Source organism: Oryx dammah, unplaced genomic scaffold, assembly GCF_014754425.2.
Source record: "Oryx dammah isolate SB20612 unplaced genomic scaffold, SCBI_Odam_1.1 HiC_scaffold_13, whole genome shotgun sequence".
Lineage (NCBI taxonomy): Eukaryota > Metazoa > Chordata > Mammalia > Artiodactyla > Bovidae > Oryx > Oryx dammah.
In genome coordinates this window covers 56607266-56622438 of record NW_024070197.1, presented here as the reverse complement: position 1 = coordinate 56622438, position 15173 = coordinate 56607266, and the positions used below count along the sequence as shown (strand labels likewise).

The 15173-nt window shown below is 44.3% G+C and overlaps 1 protein-coding gene across 1 annotated transcript in view; it reads left to right on the top strand.

Moving 5' to 3' along the window:
* Positions 1-14735, top strand: part of GAN (gigaxonin) — a 55926-nt gene extending 41191 nt beyond the window's left edge. The window contains exons 10-11 of the mRNA XM_040253564.1: positions 3255-3364; positions 3491-14735. Coding sequence (XP_040109498.1) covers positions 3255-3364; positions 3491-3672 — 292 coding nt within the window. The 3' untranslated portion in view covers positions 3673-14735. The remainder of the gene's footprint in view (positions 1-3254; positions 3365-3490) is intronic.
* Positions 14736-15173: the final 438 nt, after the last annotated feature.

Here is a 15173-nt window from a genome sequence, read left to right as displayed (position 1 = left end):
CAGTCTCCTACCTTTCCATCATAAGCCTATTTTCCTCTCTCACTTACTGAGCATGTTGTGCTAGCTGTGTCCGCATCCCTGCCTGGTAGATAATCCCATCATCTGAGTCATCAGAGTTGGCGTCTGTTAATTGTTTAGTGCCTGGAGAAGGGGCTCTCATTTATCTGGCTCATTTGTTGAGCACGTCTGGGTTATGTCCGGGCTACGTCCGGGCTTTGTGAGCAGGACACTCTTGTGGACCTGAGGTCTCTTCTGGCACTCCAGGGAGGTGCTCCCAGCATTCTGCAGGCAGTGGGCGTGCTCAGACTTGCTGAGCCTCAGGTGCAAGCATTCGTGGGTTCAGTGCCCGTAAGACATGAGGTCAGCGATCGCCTGATTTCATTTGCAGGGATAGCTCTTAGTTTTTCCCTTTCCCTGTTTATTAGAGGCAGCTGAGAGGCAGGGGCCACGCTGTATTCCCAGTCCCACAAACTGCTTGATACCAATCAGCTTTCAGATATTAGAGGAATCAGATCTTCACTTTATAGCAGCTTGGTCTCTGAGTTGTTCCGTGATCTTGGACAACATTCTGCTTCTACATTTCTTGGGATTCAAAATAGGGAATGTACCACTCTGTAACAGTCTGGGGAGAGTGTGCATTGGGAAAAAACAAAGCGCTGCTCTTAGTGAAATAATTTTACGTGCCCCAGTAGTGAGTGGAGACCTGGACATTGGTGGTGCTAAAGGGCTTACATACCTCTCCTCTAATTGAGGTCTGCTCTGACCTGGCTATGCTGTTAGCTATGAAAGGGAATTGATCAAATTTACTTAAGTGAACATTATTATATAGCAGAGTCTAGTTTGTTTTGTTTTAAAGTAAAAAAAACAAAAACCTTTTATTTGGGAATGATTTTAGACCTGTAGAAAAGTAGCAAAAATAGAGTTCCCATAAGCTATCCACCCAGCTTCTCCTACTGTTAACATCTTACATGCTGTAGTATTCACTTTGGTACAGTATTATTAAGTAAACGACCGCCTTTATTCGAATTTCACCAGTTCATCCACTAATATCTTTTACCCAGACTGCAGCTGACGTTTCTAGTTGTTCTAAGTGAATTAAGTGGGGATGTGATGGGGCACCACCCTTGTGCTTGGGAGTCTTTGAAGGTTATTGGATGGTTTTTACTAGGATGTCTCCCCACCTGGGTTTGTCTGATGATGTCTTGTGATGAGGCTGAGGTTGTGCGTTTGCGGTGGGGATCCCTCATAAGTGCTTCTGGGCCCTTCTCTGCGTGGTGTCAGGGGGAGAGACACCTTGTCCCATTACTGGTGATGCTAATCTTGATGACTTGGTTAAGGTGCCATCTGTGGGGTTTCCCGCACTGTAAAGTCACTGCTTCTCCCTTTGTAATTCATGAATATCTTGGAAGAGATAATTTGAGTATATGCAAATACACTATTTTTCCTTAAATTTTCCCCACTAATGGAGCACCCTTGATGGACTGGCCTCACGGAAGTTAGAGCCGTGGTGTTTGCCTCCTGGGGATCTTTCTGCTTCCCTCGTTCCTTCTCCCTTTGTCAGCTGGAATTCTGTAAAGAACACCTGTCCCTTCTCCCTATTTTTTTTAACGGATTCAGCCATTTATTTATATCAGTATGGACTCACGGGTACTCTTATTCTCTGAGTTGCCCAGCCAGGACTGTCATTGGCTGTGTTGCTCCAGCTGCGGCCGTCAGGAGCTACATGCTGGCCCTGGGTCCTCTGACACACCTCATCCTTTTTGAAGCACTTCTCCATGGCAGCGCAAGATGGTCAGGCTCATCTTGTGTTTTCTATCTCAGCTGTGGAATCAGCCACTTCTTCATGGAGCTTTGGCTCCTTTTCATGGTTATTAAATTGATTTTCAATAGAAGAGCCAAGGCAGTTCAGCAGGGAAAGAAATGTCTTTTTAGCAAATGATGCTGGAAAAACTAGCTATCTATATGCCTAGATATAAGGATAAAAAGGACTTGACCCTTATACCTCACACCATATACCAAAGGTAACTTGAAATGTATCATAAGACCTAAATGTTAACACTGAAACAATAAAATTTGCAGAAACTTTAATTTAAAAAACTTCTGCAACTTTGGAATAGGCAAAGATTTTCTAGAAGGGCATAGAAAGCATGAACTATAAAAAGAAAAAAGATAAACTGGAATTCACCAAAATTAAAAAACCGCTGTTTTCAAAAGCCCCCATTAAGATAATGAAAAGACAGTCTCCATGCTGGGGAAAAGGATCTGTGATACACATATCCAACAAAGGACTTGTAACTGTAAAATAAAAAAGAATGTTAAAATTCAGTAAGACAGAAAACCCAGTTTGAAAAACGAACAGATCTTTGAGCAGACATTTCACCAAAGTAGATACACACAGTGTCCAGTAAGCACACACACACACATGCTCAGCACCATTAAAGTGAAAAAAGACCGACAATACCAAGAGCTGGCAGAAATGCCCAGCAGCTGGAATTTTCACATGTTGTTCATTGACGTGCAAAAGGACACAACACCCTGGAAAACAGTGGGCATTTTCTTATCAAAGGAAATATACCTTTAACCATATAAACAAGCAATTCCATAGCATAAGCCCACAAAAGAGCTTTGCCCTCTAATGTCCAAAATGGTTTCACTCAAAATAGCCAGACACTGGAAAGTTAGTTAATCCCACAGTAGTGTCAGACTCTGATTCCACGGACTGCAGCCTGTCCTGCTCCTCTGTCCACGGGATTTTCCAGGCAAGAATACTGGAGTGGGTTGCCATTTCCTTCTCCCAGTGATCTTCCCGACCAGGGGATGGAACCCAGGTCTCCCACATTGCAGGCAGACTCTTTACCAGCTGAACCACAAGGGAAGGTTGACGCTAGAGGCTGCCCAAATGAACCTGAACAGGTCAATGATTGACAAATTCTGCTACACCAGTGTAGGGCAGTCCTACGTAAAATAACAAGAAATGAGATAATGATAAAGCCACAGCATGGGTGAATCTCAGGAACACTGTGCTGAGGGACAGGAGCACATTGAATAGTGGTCTGTGTGATTCAGTACATGCCACCTTCTGGAACAGACATGCCTCAGTCTTCAGTGACAGGAGGGAGATGAGTGCTTCCCCAAGAGGGGGTGTGGGGGTCGTGCCTCCTCCTGTTGGCGGCGCCCCTAGTTTTGTCATCTCAGCCGGCCCAGAGTCACGGGCCATCTTCTTAGCCTCCTCCATCCTGTCCCTCTGTTTTCAGATGGATCTATCTTAATGACCAGAATCTGTGCATCCCGGCCAGTTCCTCTTTCGTGTATGGAGCCGTCCCCATAGGCGCCAGCATCTATGTCATCGGAGATCTCGATACAGGTCAGCGTTTAAGAATGATCTCACGGGAGCCGTTTCCGGGGCGGGGGGCGGGGCGCGGGGGGTGCTCAGGGGCCCCAGGGGCCCTAGGCACGGTATGTCACCTCCGCTTGTTCTCCTGGGGCGCAGGCACCAACTACGATTACGTGCGCGAGTTCAAGAGGAGCACGGGGACCTGGCAGCACACCAAGCCCTTGCTGCCCTCCGACCTGCGCCGCACGGGCTGCGCGGCCCTGCGCATCGCCAACTGCAAGCTGTTCCGCCTGCAGCTGCAGCAGGGCCTCTTCCGCATCCGCGTGCACTCGCCGTGACGCGCGGCCGCGGGACGCGCAGCTGCTGACCTCGCGCCGGCCTCCGTGCGGTAACGCGGGTGGTTTTCTAACGCCTTGAAGCCTGGGCTTCTGCTCTTGTTCTGGAGAAAACGTAAACTGCTGGGAAAAAAACTACCGAGGGGAGGAATCCGTTTCTCCCAGGTGTGTCCCTAGACCAACCGGGGCTAGTCAGTGTCCCAGGAAAAGGGAAGTGGGAATCCTATCGTGTAAAATATGGAAGTTAAAGCCCTAAGGTGCATTTTCCCCGAGGGGATATCATATCTGACTGACCGCTGTGTTCGAGTACCTGGCTTTGGTTGGGGGAAAAAAAAAAAATCCGTATATGCAAATCGACATATCCAAACATACCGGGATTGCTTTTCCACTGCACTTGGAAGGAGATATTCTGCCTGACTCTGCCCAACCATTTAGGGGTTTGTGCCTGAAAATGTTAGTTTGGACTCAATGCCAGTTAGTCTCCACTTAACTACTAGTTCTCTATCCTAAGAATCTTTTTTGAACTAAATTATGATGAATCAAAAAACTAAGATAAAATTTCTCTTGTATGACATTCTATCTTAGTAATCTAAAGGGTCAGTAAATTAAGGAGTCAGGTGGCAGCCCCCCTGTGACTTTAAAGGAAGTTGTAACTTCTGTGTTAATTGAGATGAAGATGCCTCATGCTGTCATGTCTGGGGTTGAGAAGGATCTCCTGCAGTGCCATTCTTCCTTTTCAACTAAGCAGAACCATTTTATAAATCTGAGGACATTAGTAAGTAGGAGATTTTATAAAAGGAGGACCCGAGTCAGACAAATAATAAAGGTCTGCTATGACCAAAAAAGAAAAAAAAAAAAGGTCCAGAGAAAACTATATAGGGATCAAAAACTTACAAAAAAAAAAAAAAAGCCTGAAAGCACACAAAGTCTTGTTTACTACTGTCTAGGGTTTGAAAATGTCTAGAATGCGAATCCATGTTAAGAATCAAGCCTTTGTAGCAGAATTTTCTCAATGCCGTTCACTAGTACAAGTTTCTGACAAATTACATAACAAGTAAAGTTTGGCTGGTAGAATAAACTACCTCAACTTAATTTCATTCTGTTCATAGTAGAGCAAATTAATCCTTTCCTCCTTTCCTCTCTCTCCATGTCAACCCACATTGACCCCACTTCCCATGGGGGAAAAAAGTCTGTCATTAGTGGCACTTAACCTTGTAAGATACTTTGTTTTCCATTTGAATTATGCCACTTTCATGTGAAACCAGGGACTTCAAAGTGCTTGATGACTTTATCATTTGAAATTTATGCAATATCAGATTTCTAATCAATATAGAGGTCTTTATTTCTAATTGTTTTCTACAGCTTTTTTTCCCCCTCCCTCTTAGTATATGGCTGTAAGAAGCAGCATTGGTTATAAATTTGAGAATAGGAATTTCTTCTGGAAACTTCCTGCCTAGAATGTTCCTATGCTTTTCACATGCATATGAAACATCACTTGTGTTCTTCCACCCAGAGACAGTAGAAGGGGGCCTATGTGCAGTTTTGTTTCTTCTACTTGTTAGAAGTCAATCCAATGCTAGAAAAGGTCGCTGAGCAGCCTTGCCTGTGTGGATTCTGAAGAATGCTATGTGTGCACATTCGCTCTCCATCCGGACAGAAGACGTGGGTCACAGACGCACGGGGTTTCCATCTTCTCTGTTGGAGGCACTAGGCCACTCAGTAGCAGATCTGACCCCTAAGTCAAAGCCAGCCTCTTTGCTTTGTGCCGTGTACCAGTCACCTGTTGTCTGCACGCTTTCCCCAGGATGTCTTGGATGTCTTTTAATCAAGACAAACTACATGGCCACTGCAAAGAAAGAAAACTTTCTTTGTACAACTAGATATTAATTTTATGGGAAATAAACTGCCGAAAGAGTGGGTTTTCTTTGGTAAAATGCCCCGTACAGAACAGAACCTTGGCCTTCAGAAGCCACCACTGAGGTACATTAAAGTGGTAACCGATGTCCTGTTAAAGCTGTGACAGTCAGCAATTCTCTTTTCTTTAATTTCTGAAGTTTAAAGTTCTTTCCAGGCTACGCCAGGCCTCTCCAAGGAGACAGTTCATTGTTCAGGAGTGAATGAGTCCCTGTTGCAATACTATCAGTGCCTGCATGACTTGGTCAATTCATTTTATAAAAGTTTTATTATTATTATTATTATTATTTAGTTCGTTGACACTGTAGCTGCAAAAGTTAGGTAATGTTTTCTAAAAGTAAATTTGCCACATAATATGGGATGCAATAACCAACAAAAGCTGCTAAGTGCCAAACTGTTCTTTTAATATATATAAATATAAAAATATTACATTGAAGTGTTGGGATGTATTTAATTTTATGTTCCAAAATTAATCATGACTTTCTTTTAAATCACAGTTACGTCAGTATTGTGAAGTAAATTTGAACTCATTTCACGCAAGTTTGTGTTTTAACCATCCACTTATGCCTTGAAACATCCTTTCTTGGTAAATTTTTGATACTTCTTTTAACAGAAGGCACTTTTACCAAGTGTATGTTGAAATTAGCGGCTAAAGATAGATCTTAAAATTGTAAATACAATATCTTGGGGGGAAGTGCAATTTATTTTCATTATTCAAGTTGTCTCAGGTTAGAGTAAGTGAATATTGAAAGGATTTCTTCTAGGCTACAGTCTAAAGTAGATTTGTTTGTTTCTTTGTTTAATACATCCAAACATAGTTGTTGGTTTTTTTTTTTTTCCAAAGATTTAAGTGTTTAATTTAAAATGAAGTTAAAAAATTTTTTTGATAGTGCTTATATCCTGTGAGAGATAAAAGTGTGTGTGTGTGTGAGGGGGAGAGAGAGAGAGTATGTGTATGTGTGATGTGATTTGGTATGTCTGTTTATATATGTTTACTTTTGGAATTGTCATTCCAAACTACATATATTATTGTCTCCTGGTGCTTCAGAGAAATTCTTGAGCCTCTGGCCCTTCAGCTTATACTACTGTGTTAAACTCATGTTGAGTGAATCTATTGATGTATTTGTAGTTTGTAGTAAGTTTTACTTGGCATTTGCATTTCTTTTCTTTAGCTTAGTAAAAACAGTACTTACCAACTCATAGTTGGTATACTGTAAAAATTTGGCCTAAGAAATTTCTAAATTCATCATTTGTTTCACTAATCCGTTCTTTGATCGCCGTCAGGAGTTGATAGTTAACAGTAGGCTTTTTTCAAACTGTGCAGCAACCAAAAAGGAATATTTGGGGGATGTTGGACAGTATACTGTTTGTCGTGAAGTATTGTCTCACCTTGCACTACCACTTTAGTGATGGCACTTTCTTCAGTGACACTTTGGAAGTGCCATTTTGTCCTTTATGAGCGGGGAGTTCCCTGGGCGATGCACCAGAGATACAGCCTTTGTATTGAGGTGGTAAAGACAGGGCTCCTTTGCCTGTAGCACTGCAGTTACTCAGGGTAGCAGGTTAGGGTTCTAGAGAAATGTGTTAGCTGCCTTGGTCCATTGGGTTTCTGCCTGGTGTGTTCTTACTACGGTGCGCCAGACCAGGGATCCCCAAAAATTTTCCAAGGAGCTCTAAAAACACTACAGTATTACCTTCTAGAATGTTGGCTCTCTTGATTCAAGAGGAGGCTGCCTGTGGTCAGATGAAGACATGCAACTGTCCAGGGAAAGAATGAGGCGGCACTTCCACTGCTTCAACTTTGAAGGTGCTGGAACCCCTCACAGAGCGCTCAGGGGAAGGGAAGGGAAGGGTGAAGCTGCTTGGATTCAAGGGCTGCCCTTTGTGCTCTGAGAGAAGTGATCCTGCTTGGCACAGAAAAGCCCGCCCTGGGTTTAATCACCAGTGTTGATTGAGCTCCTACTCAGGATTCTGCTTGGGCTTCTGAGGAGCATCACAGCGAGGCAGGTGAAATATGGCCCTCCCTCTAGACTGTAAAGTCCTTGTGGGAGGGACCCTACCTTAGTCTTCTGCTAATCCCAGTACTTGGCACACAGTAGGTAGTCATTTATTATGACCCATGCATATGGTGTCCTTGTGATCCAAGTGACATTCTTCACAGGATTGAAAGTGACTTGCTGTTAAGTGAGATTTTTAAATGAGAGAAGCTTTGTACACAGATGGGCCGGCCTCCTAACATAGAGCCGGAAACCTGTACAGAATAAAAGCAGCAAAGTGCCTGACCTGTATTATGCACAGCTCTGTGGTCTCTGTTTGTGCCATAGGATTTTTGAGACCCTATCTTCAGCATACCTAATAATGTCTATCACATTTAATTTTTTTTTCACTGCTTTTTATTTGGGGCTCAGAATCTTCCCAGAACATACTCTTTGACCCTGACTTGCCTGTGATAAGTGCAGTGCTCTCTGGCGGACAGAAAGCATCACCATAGATACAGCTTCATTCCCCACTTCAGATGTGAATGGAAACCAAAAAGTGGGACCCAGTCTTTGGACTATCATTTCACTGTTCAGCCCATTAGAATATCACTTAATATTATAGGCAGGCAAGTATTTTAATCATATAAGAATCACTTATAGTGTAACTTAAACTCTCAAACATGACCTTTACAGGTTACACAAATATAAACTAAAAGATCTTTGGTTTTCTTTGTCAGTTAGCTGTGGGAAATTTAAGAATTTACTAAAGTCGTAAGAGCAGAGGTAATAAGTATTTGCGTTTGAGAGAGAAGCTGTTTTTACTTTGGAAAGCTGAAGCTTCACTTACCCTTCGCTTTCTTACCACATTTAAGGGAAAAGATACTGTGTCTTAGAATGCTGAGGAAAGCATTTTTCTAGTTTTCTAGCAATCCATGAAGTATTCTTTGAGGCTGGTTCAGAAATGATAGAAGTTCTTGCTACAGTGGTGAGGAGTGTGCACACGTGCTACCATCTGAGGAGAGCGTGAGTTCGGGGGAGCCGGCCTTGCTGTTGCCAGTGAAATTGAGCTGGCGGCTTCAGCTATTCTTTTTTTTTGGTGGGGGGTGGGGGGGCACACCACCTAGGAAAACTTGTAAATGTTTTGTATTTTTTCAGAGGTAATTCTATTATTTTAATTTTAAACATGTCTCAACTTTGTCACATTGTGATATGTGCCATGTGAGAACCTCCCATGTAACTCTTATCTCCTCTGGTCTGATTCATACCCTTTAGGAAAATTAGTTCTTGCTCAGTTCTCCCTTTGAAGCTCTCTAAGTGGAAGGACTTTTCAGTGCCTTCCCTTTCTTATGAAATTAAATGTCTACTTTCTTGTTGCTCAGTCACTAAGTCTTGCCCGACTCTCTGCAACCCCATGGACTGCAACAAGTCAGGCTTCCGTCTTTTACTATCTCTCGGAGTTTGCTCAGATTCATGTCCATTGAGTTGGTGATGCTGTTTAACCATCTGTCTCATTCTCTTGCCCCCTTCTCCTCCTGCCCTCAGTCTTCTTCCCCAGCATCAGGGTCTTTTCCAATGAGTCGGCTCTTTGCATGAGGTGGCCAAAGTATTGGAACTTCAGCATCAGTCCTTCCAATGCACACCCAGGACTGATCTGCTTTAGGATGGCCTGGTTGGATCTCCTTGCAGTCCAAGGGACACTCAAGAGTCTTCTCCAACACCACAGTTCAAAAGCATCAGTTCTTCAGTGCTCAGTTTTCTTTATAGTCCAACTCTCAAATCCATACATGACTACTTGAAAAACCACAGCCTTGACTATATGGACCTTTGTCAGCAAAGTTTTGTCTTCACTTTTTAATATGCTATCTAGGTTTGCCATAGCTTTCCTTCCAAGGAAAAAGTATCTTTTAATTTCTAATAACATTTAATATATAATAACATTGCTTAATTAGCTAGTGAGACATATCTGTTGCCTTTTCTTTTTCCTGTTGAGATAAAAAATCTTCTAAAATCGCTACTCAACTGAAATTTGGGCTGATTTTGATATTGGTGTCCCCAAGGCCCAACAGAATTGTTGCAAATTCTTAAATCACTGTGATTTGAATTAGAGAGGGTGCAGGGGATGACAGCCCTCAGAGTCTGGGTACGCACTGCATAAGATCACGTGGGGAAGACTTAGCCACTTCCTGTGACCCAAGTGAATGGCCACTTCAAATAATTCAGACCCCAAGTGGCTATAGGTTCATCTCTCTGGTTGATGAATTATATTTATTATAACTTCATTTTTAGCATTTCAGTAGAAGTTTTTAAGGACTTTATTTGTATTCCTCTCACTCATCAGTTACAAGGAGTACCTTAGAACTTTGACGTACATTTTTTCAGGTTACACGGAGGAACTTGGTTCAAAGATGACTGTACAAATAGTTTGCTTCATCATGTTTCCTGTTTAATTGGATGAGAATCACACATGCACTTATTCCCTTGTTCTTCGTGTTTATAGGAAAAACTGTTCTCAGCTACCTCATTATGTAGTGTTGTGCTTGATCCCCTGCCAATTGAGAAGAATTCAACACATTCTGTCCTTTAACAAAAGCCTGGAAGCAAGCAGTAAGCGGCCTTGAGGAATACAATTCTCTCAGGCGCAGTTTCCATTTTACTTTTAATCAGGAGGAACAATAATTCTCCTAGAGCTGCTGCATAGTGACTACTTGAAACTTGACTTGAACTTAAAGAATCTTTACAAGGCTATGTTTTCGTAGCATAGAAAAGTAGTATGTTTAAACACCACTGCTATGTAAAATAGTAGGCTTCATTGCCATGGTCATTCACAGCAGATTGCAAAACATGTCTGTCTGTCATTTGACCCAGTGGTTGGGATTCAGATGCTTGGGTTACTGTTCTTCCTATTCTATAAGGTGCTAGTGGGAGCAGTTTAAGGATCTAATAGGTGTATTTTCATGAATTTATTTCCCAAGATTCTTACCTTTGATGAAAGTATAGGGCTCCTCATGAAGTTCCTCTGTTCTGATAACCTGGGGTTTTACAATGAAACTGAAAGTGCAGAGTTGAGTTGACCAAACAACACAGAACTGCATTATACTTAAAATCACAAGTGATCGGATTTTTCTGGTGTGTCAGTGGACTGTCCCCAACTTCCTCCTGTACAGGGTACACCTGGGCGCTGTCCTCCCCAGCACCGGTCAGCTTACCTGGCTGGTGAGTTAGGGGCAGCTCCCAGGTCCTTCAGTTCTTGTAGACAGACCTTCCCTTCCGGGGGTGATTTCTTATTAAGAGTTACCTAGGACCCCTGATGGCCAAAAAGTTATGCCCGTTCCTGGCATAATGGAATAACTTACATACCAGGTAAAATCTAAAACCTTCACTGTCCCTGTGCATTAATAAGATATAATGGTTAGGCTTGTGCTTTTCATACTAAAGGGCTTGCTCCCCTCAGCAGGATTCTGGCAAAGTTCTTCTCAGGTGGATCTAGCTGAGGGCCGTGCCCTCTTTATGGTTTGCAAGAGAGCCAAGGTTCACCCCGGGACAGCCCCAAACTTCCCTGGTTGTAATGATTTTGAGGAAATTGTAAACATCTCAGTAGGGCGCCAGGTGAACCCGGGGTTGTGAGCATGCGTGGGCGTCGGGGGCCCGGTGCATGCTGGGTTTAAAGATGGCTTCCACCGCCTCGTGCCCCTCGAAGCCCGTCACCCCGGAAGCAGAGGCTAGTTGTTCACCTGCCGGGGATCCTGTGGAGAGCCAGCGGAGTGAGAAAGGTGAGAGCTTGGAACCTCGCGCACAAATTGGGCGTGGTTGAGGCCTCGGCTGCAGTTGCCGCCCGTCTCAGCCGCAGTCTCCGCCCCTCGCTCAGTATCCCGGCCTCAGGGCTTGCTTTATGCTCTCATCTGCCGCCACGTGATACACAAGCAAGCATACGTTTGCTTTTACAGGATGCATATTTTTTGGATCCGGGATCCCGCTCTCCTGCTTCTCTAAAACCTGGAATTCAGGATAATTCTAGACAGTGGAAACACCCCAAGATACGTGTTCAGGATATTTAGAGTGGTTATAAATATCCTTTGTTTCAGGGTTTGCTTGATGAAGTACTCTAATAATATTTAAAACTTTCTGGAAGTTGAATTTTTCTTTTTTCCCTAAAATATAAAAGGTAGTAGTCAATGCTACTCTAATAAATATTTTCTAGGTCTCAGTTTGAGATCACTAGACCTAAACTACTTCTCTGAACTTGGATGTTGTGTGGAACCTAAAGACAGACTTTGTGGTGTGTGTGTGTGTGTGTAGAACTTACATACCTTCAACTAAAGAAGGGTTATTTAACAGAGCGATATCAAAAGTGAGCTACTTAATCCTTTTATAAAGTCACTTCCTTTCCGGTTCAACTTATGGACTGCTGGATTTAGTGGTACGTGACTTATTTTATAAAGTCATTCTTGATATTTTTGTGATTGAGAAAAGGAAGTAGAAATAGGTTTAAAGGAAGTGAGAAATAGGCGCTATTGATGAGAATGGGTCCTTGTGTCCACACGGATGGGAATAATCTAACTGTGCATTCTTAATGTTTTCTTTAATAACATGTATAAAAATATAGATGACAGATGCATTGGGTGTTAGGCACATATTTTACAGTCTAATAACATGGTTAAACATAGTCTTATGTCCAGATTCACAGAAGACAGTTCCCAGTTGAAAGGGAAAGAAACAAGCTCGGGGATGGGGTGGGAATCATTGATAATTTGAACATAAGCCACCTGTTTAAAGCAGTGCCCTTGTCTGTGTGTAGGGGTTGGTAGTCAGACGAGGAAGTCTGTTTTGTCCACCCCCTGCACTGATGGGCCCTGGGAACCAGCATCCAGGAGGATGAGAGCCAGGCTGGCGGGCGCTCTGGAAGCTCTAACAAGAATCTCTGGAGCCCCCAGGCTCTGGCCTGCTGGGCTTTAGAAGGAGCAGTTGTGCGTGTCCCAGAGCACTGCCTCCTGGCTCAGGCCAGGAAGCAGAAACTATAAGAGGTAGAATGTTTCTGTCACTTTTAGAACTTTCTAAAATTGCCTCATAATATACTGGGTGCCTCCTGTGGTCCTGCATGCTTGGCTCTGAGGATCACCCCAAAGCTGCCCTCTGCAGCTGTGTCTCGCGAGAATGACAGAGTCAGCCAGGGGAGTCTTGTACGGTGTGCAGATATTGTCACAAGCTCCAGAGCTTGGAGGTTCTGTGAACAGTTTAGTTTAAAAGAAAAAGGAGGGGGGAAATGTTTGTGCTTCAGCTTTCACATTGTTTTTGGGGGAGAAGGGTCTTGTTCCTCTCATGTGTGCCGTCTCCCATCCTCCTCCCTGCCCGCCACCTGCTCACCATCTCCTGACTGTGGCCGCTGGCCTGAGGCACAGCCAACTTGAGCAGAACCTTCATAAACAGACAAATCTCTAGAGACTTCCCTAAAACCATAATTGTCAACTAGACAGTGATTCTTGCTCTTTCTATACTTTTTGTTGTAAATCTCTCAGTATCTCTGCAGAGTTAAGAAAGCTAATAAGTCAAAATCGTATTCTTTTAAGCAGGGCTTAGGTGACCTATGGCCTGGGATGCCATCGAGGGGACCGTGTGGTGGGGAGAGTTGGGTTGGCCGACCTCTTCCAGCACCTTCTGACTCCAGGAATGGGTCCCCTCACTAGTGGGTAACTTTGTCATCCCTTGGGAAGTGTCTCCAGAGGACCTGCCTCCTCCCAAGCTCTGTCTATCCCTCTTCCATGAAAGCCATGCAGCAGGGGCTCCACTCCCTCTGTGTGTCTTTCCCGATGCCACCTGCCCCAAAGCGCAGGAATGGAGCAGAGGCTGGGCTGGGCACACAAGCCCAAGTTGTCGGGAAGGTGCCGTCCATGTTGTTCTCCAGATCTGTGTCTTCTGCCCATGCCCTTGGTCATCTTCACTCACTAATAATCCTTGGTTTGACCCAGTGTTGATTTACCTCCTGTGCCCATTGTGCCTGCACGGGCTGCGGGCAGGATCTCCAAGGACGCAGGCCCTTCCCACAACTTCTCCCTGGGCAGTTGAAGAACTTTAGTCAAGGTAGAAGGAGGCTATTTTGGTCACGTTCTCAAGTGTACCCTTAGTCATGTACTTTTGCAGTCGCATCTCCACCCTGCCCTCTAGTCTCATCCCATAGCCTCTCCCAGCCCGATTTGTTTAGCTGCTTGATTTAAGTATCCAAGAAAAGGGCGGGGGTGGGGACGGGGCGCATGGTGGTGCTGGGGGCGGGAGGGCGGGGCAGGTGGACTCTTCTGGTTCCCCAGACCATTAGTCTAACAATATGTGTTGAAAAGGCATTCTTCTGGGAGCCCCTGACTTGGCCTTTATGACCAGCACTTTCTGCAGCCAGAGAGCCAGAGTGGTCATCCAGGCTGGGCAGCTTCCAGGGTCTGCACCATTCTGCGCCTCCCACTTGACAGCCAGTGGGGGTGTGTGTGCAGGGAGCAGAGCCTCAAGTCCCCCCGTCATGCTGCCCCAGGCGTGGCCAGGCGTATCTCAGCGGCTCCTTAAGCAACTAGACAAGAACAGCCTCCCTGGGGCCCGGGTTGTCCCTACCTTCCACAGCTGCCCTGGAGGTTCTCAGGGCTCCTCCTGGAGCCCGGGGAAGGGGTCCTCGTGCCGCAAGTTCTACCTCAGCACCCAGCCACCTGGCACCATGCAGGGCCCACCTCTTCCTTTTCGCTTATTTAGCTCTGCTTAGAAACACACTGCACTCCAAATGGTGAATAGGATTGGAAATTAGAATTACTCGTTTACAATAAGAAAGAGACCCATCTCTTCATATTGTTGTGTTTTTTTTTAAGGAATTTTTGCTTCAGAAGAAACTCCAGAACATAAATGTATTCTTGTTAACCTAGGCATATGCTCATTGAATTTGACTATGCTTTGTAAAAAAAAAATAATATGTAGTAACATGGGGCAAAAGGGTATCATCAGCTTAAAAACAAACCTTCAGTGTCGGTGAGTTTAGCATTGTTTTCCTGTAGAGGACTTCAGAAGTCAAGTGCTACATGAAAACCGAGATCAGCCACGTTCCACGGGGTAGATGATTTTATGGTGGGAAATGTCTCAAGTGGCCTTCAGTTGAAAAAAGCACAGGCTCTCCTAGCAGCACTCAGTTTAAAAAAAAAAAAAAAAGGCAGTATCAGTGGCTTTTTCTGCTGATGGAATTCTTTTCATTTTGACTCATCTGTAACACTGCTTTTGTCTGGTTCCTCATTCCTGTGCCCCTTCAAGTCGCCGGTGACATAGAAACACTTGTTTTGTTTTTACTAATACCCCTTGTGAATTGGTATGACCATAAAAAAAGGAATCCTGTTCTCAGCAGAACTTCTGAACTCCCATCACAGCCCATTCTGCAGTTGCACCAACAGAGCTGAGAGTGATAAATGGATTTAACCAAAGCACCTCCCTCCTCCACCCACTCCCCCCGATCCTCATCAGAAACTGTATTGCAGAAGCACTGCGAGCAGGCCCCCGGCAGACTGCTTTCTCACTGTGTGTTCCTGGTGACGAGAGATGCTTGTCCCTGTCTGTGGATGGGGCCCATCCATCACTCATCCTAAACATGTAGAC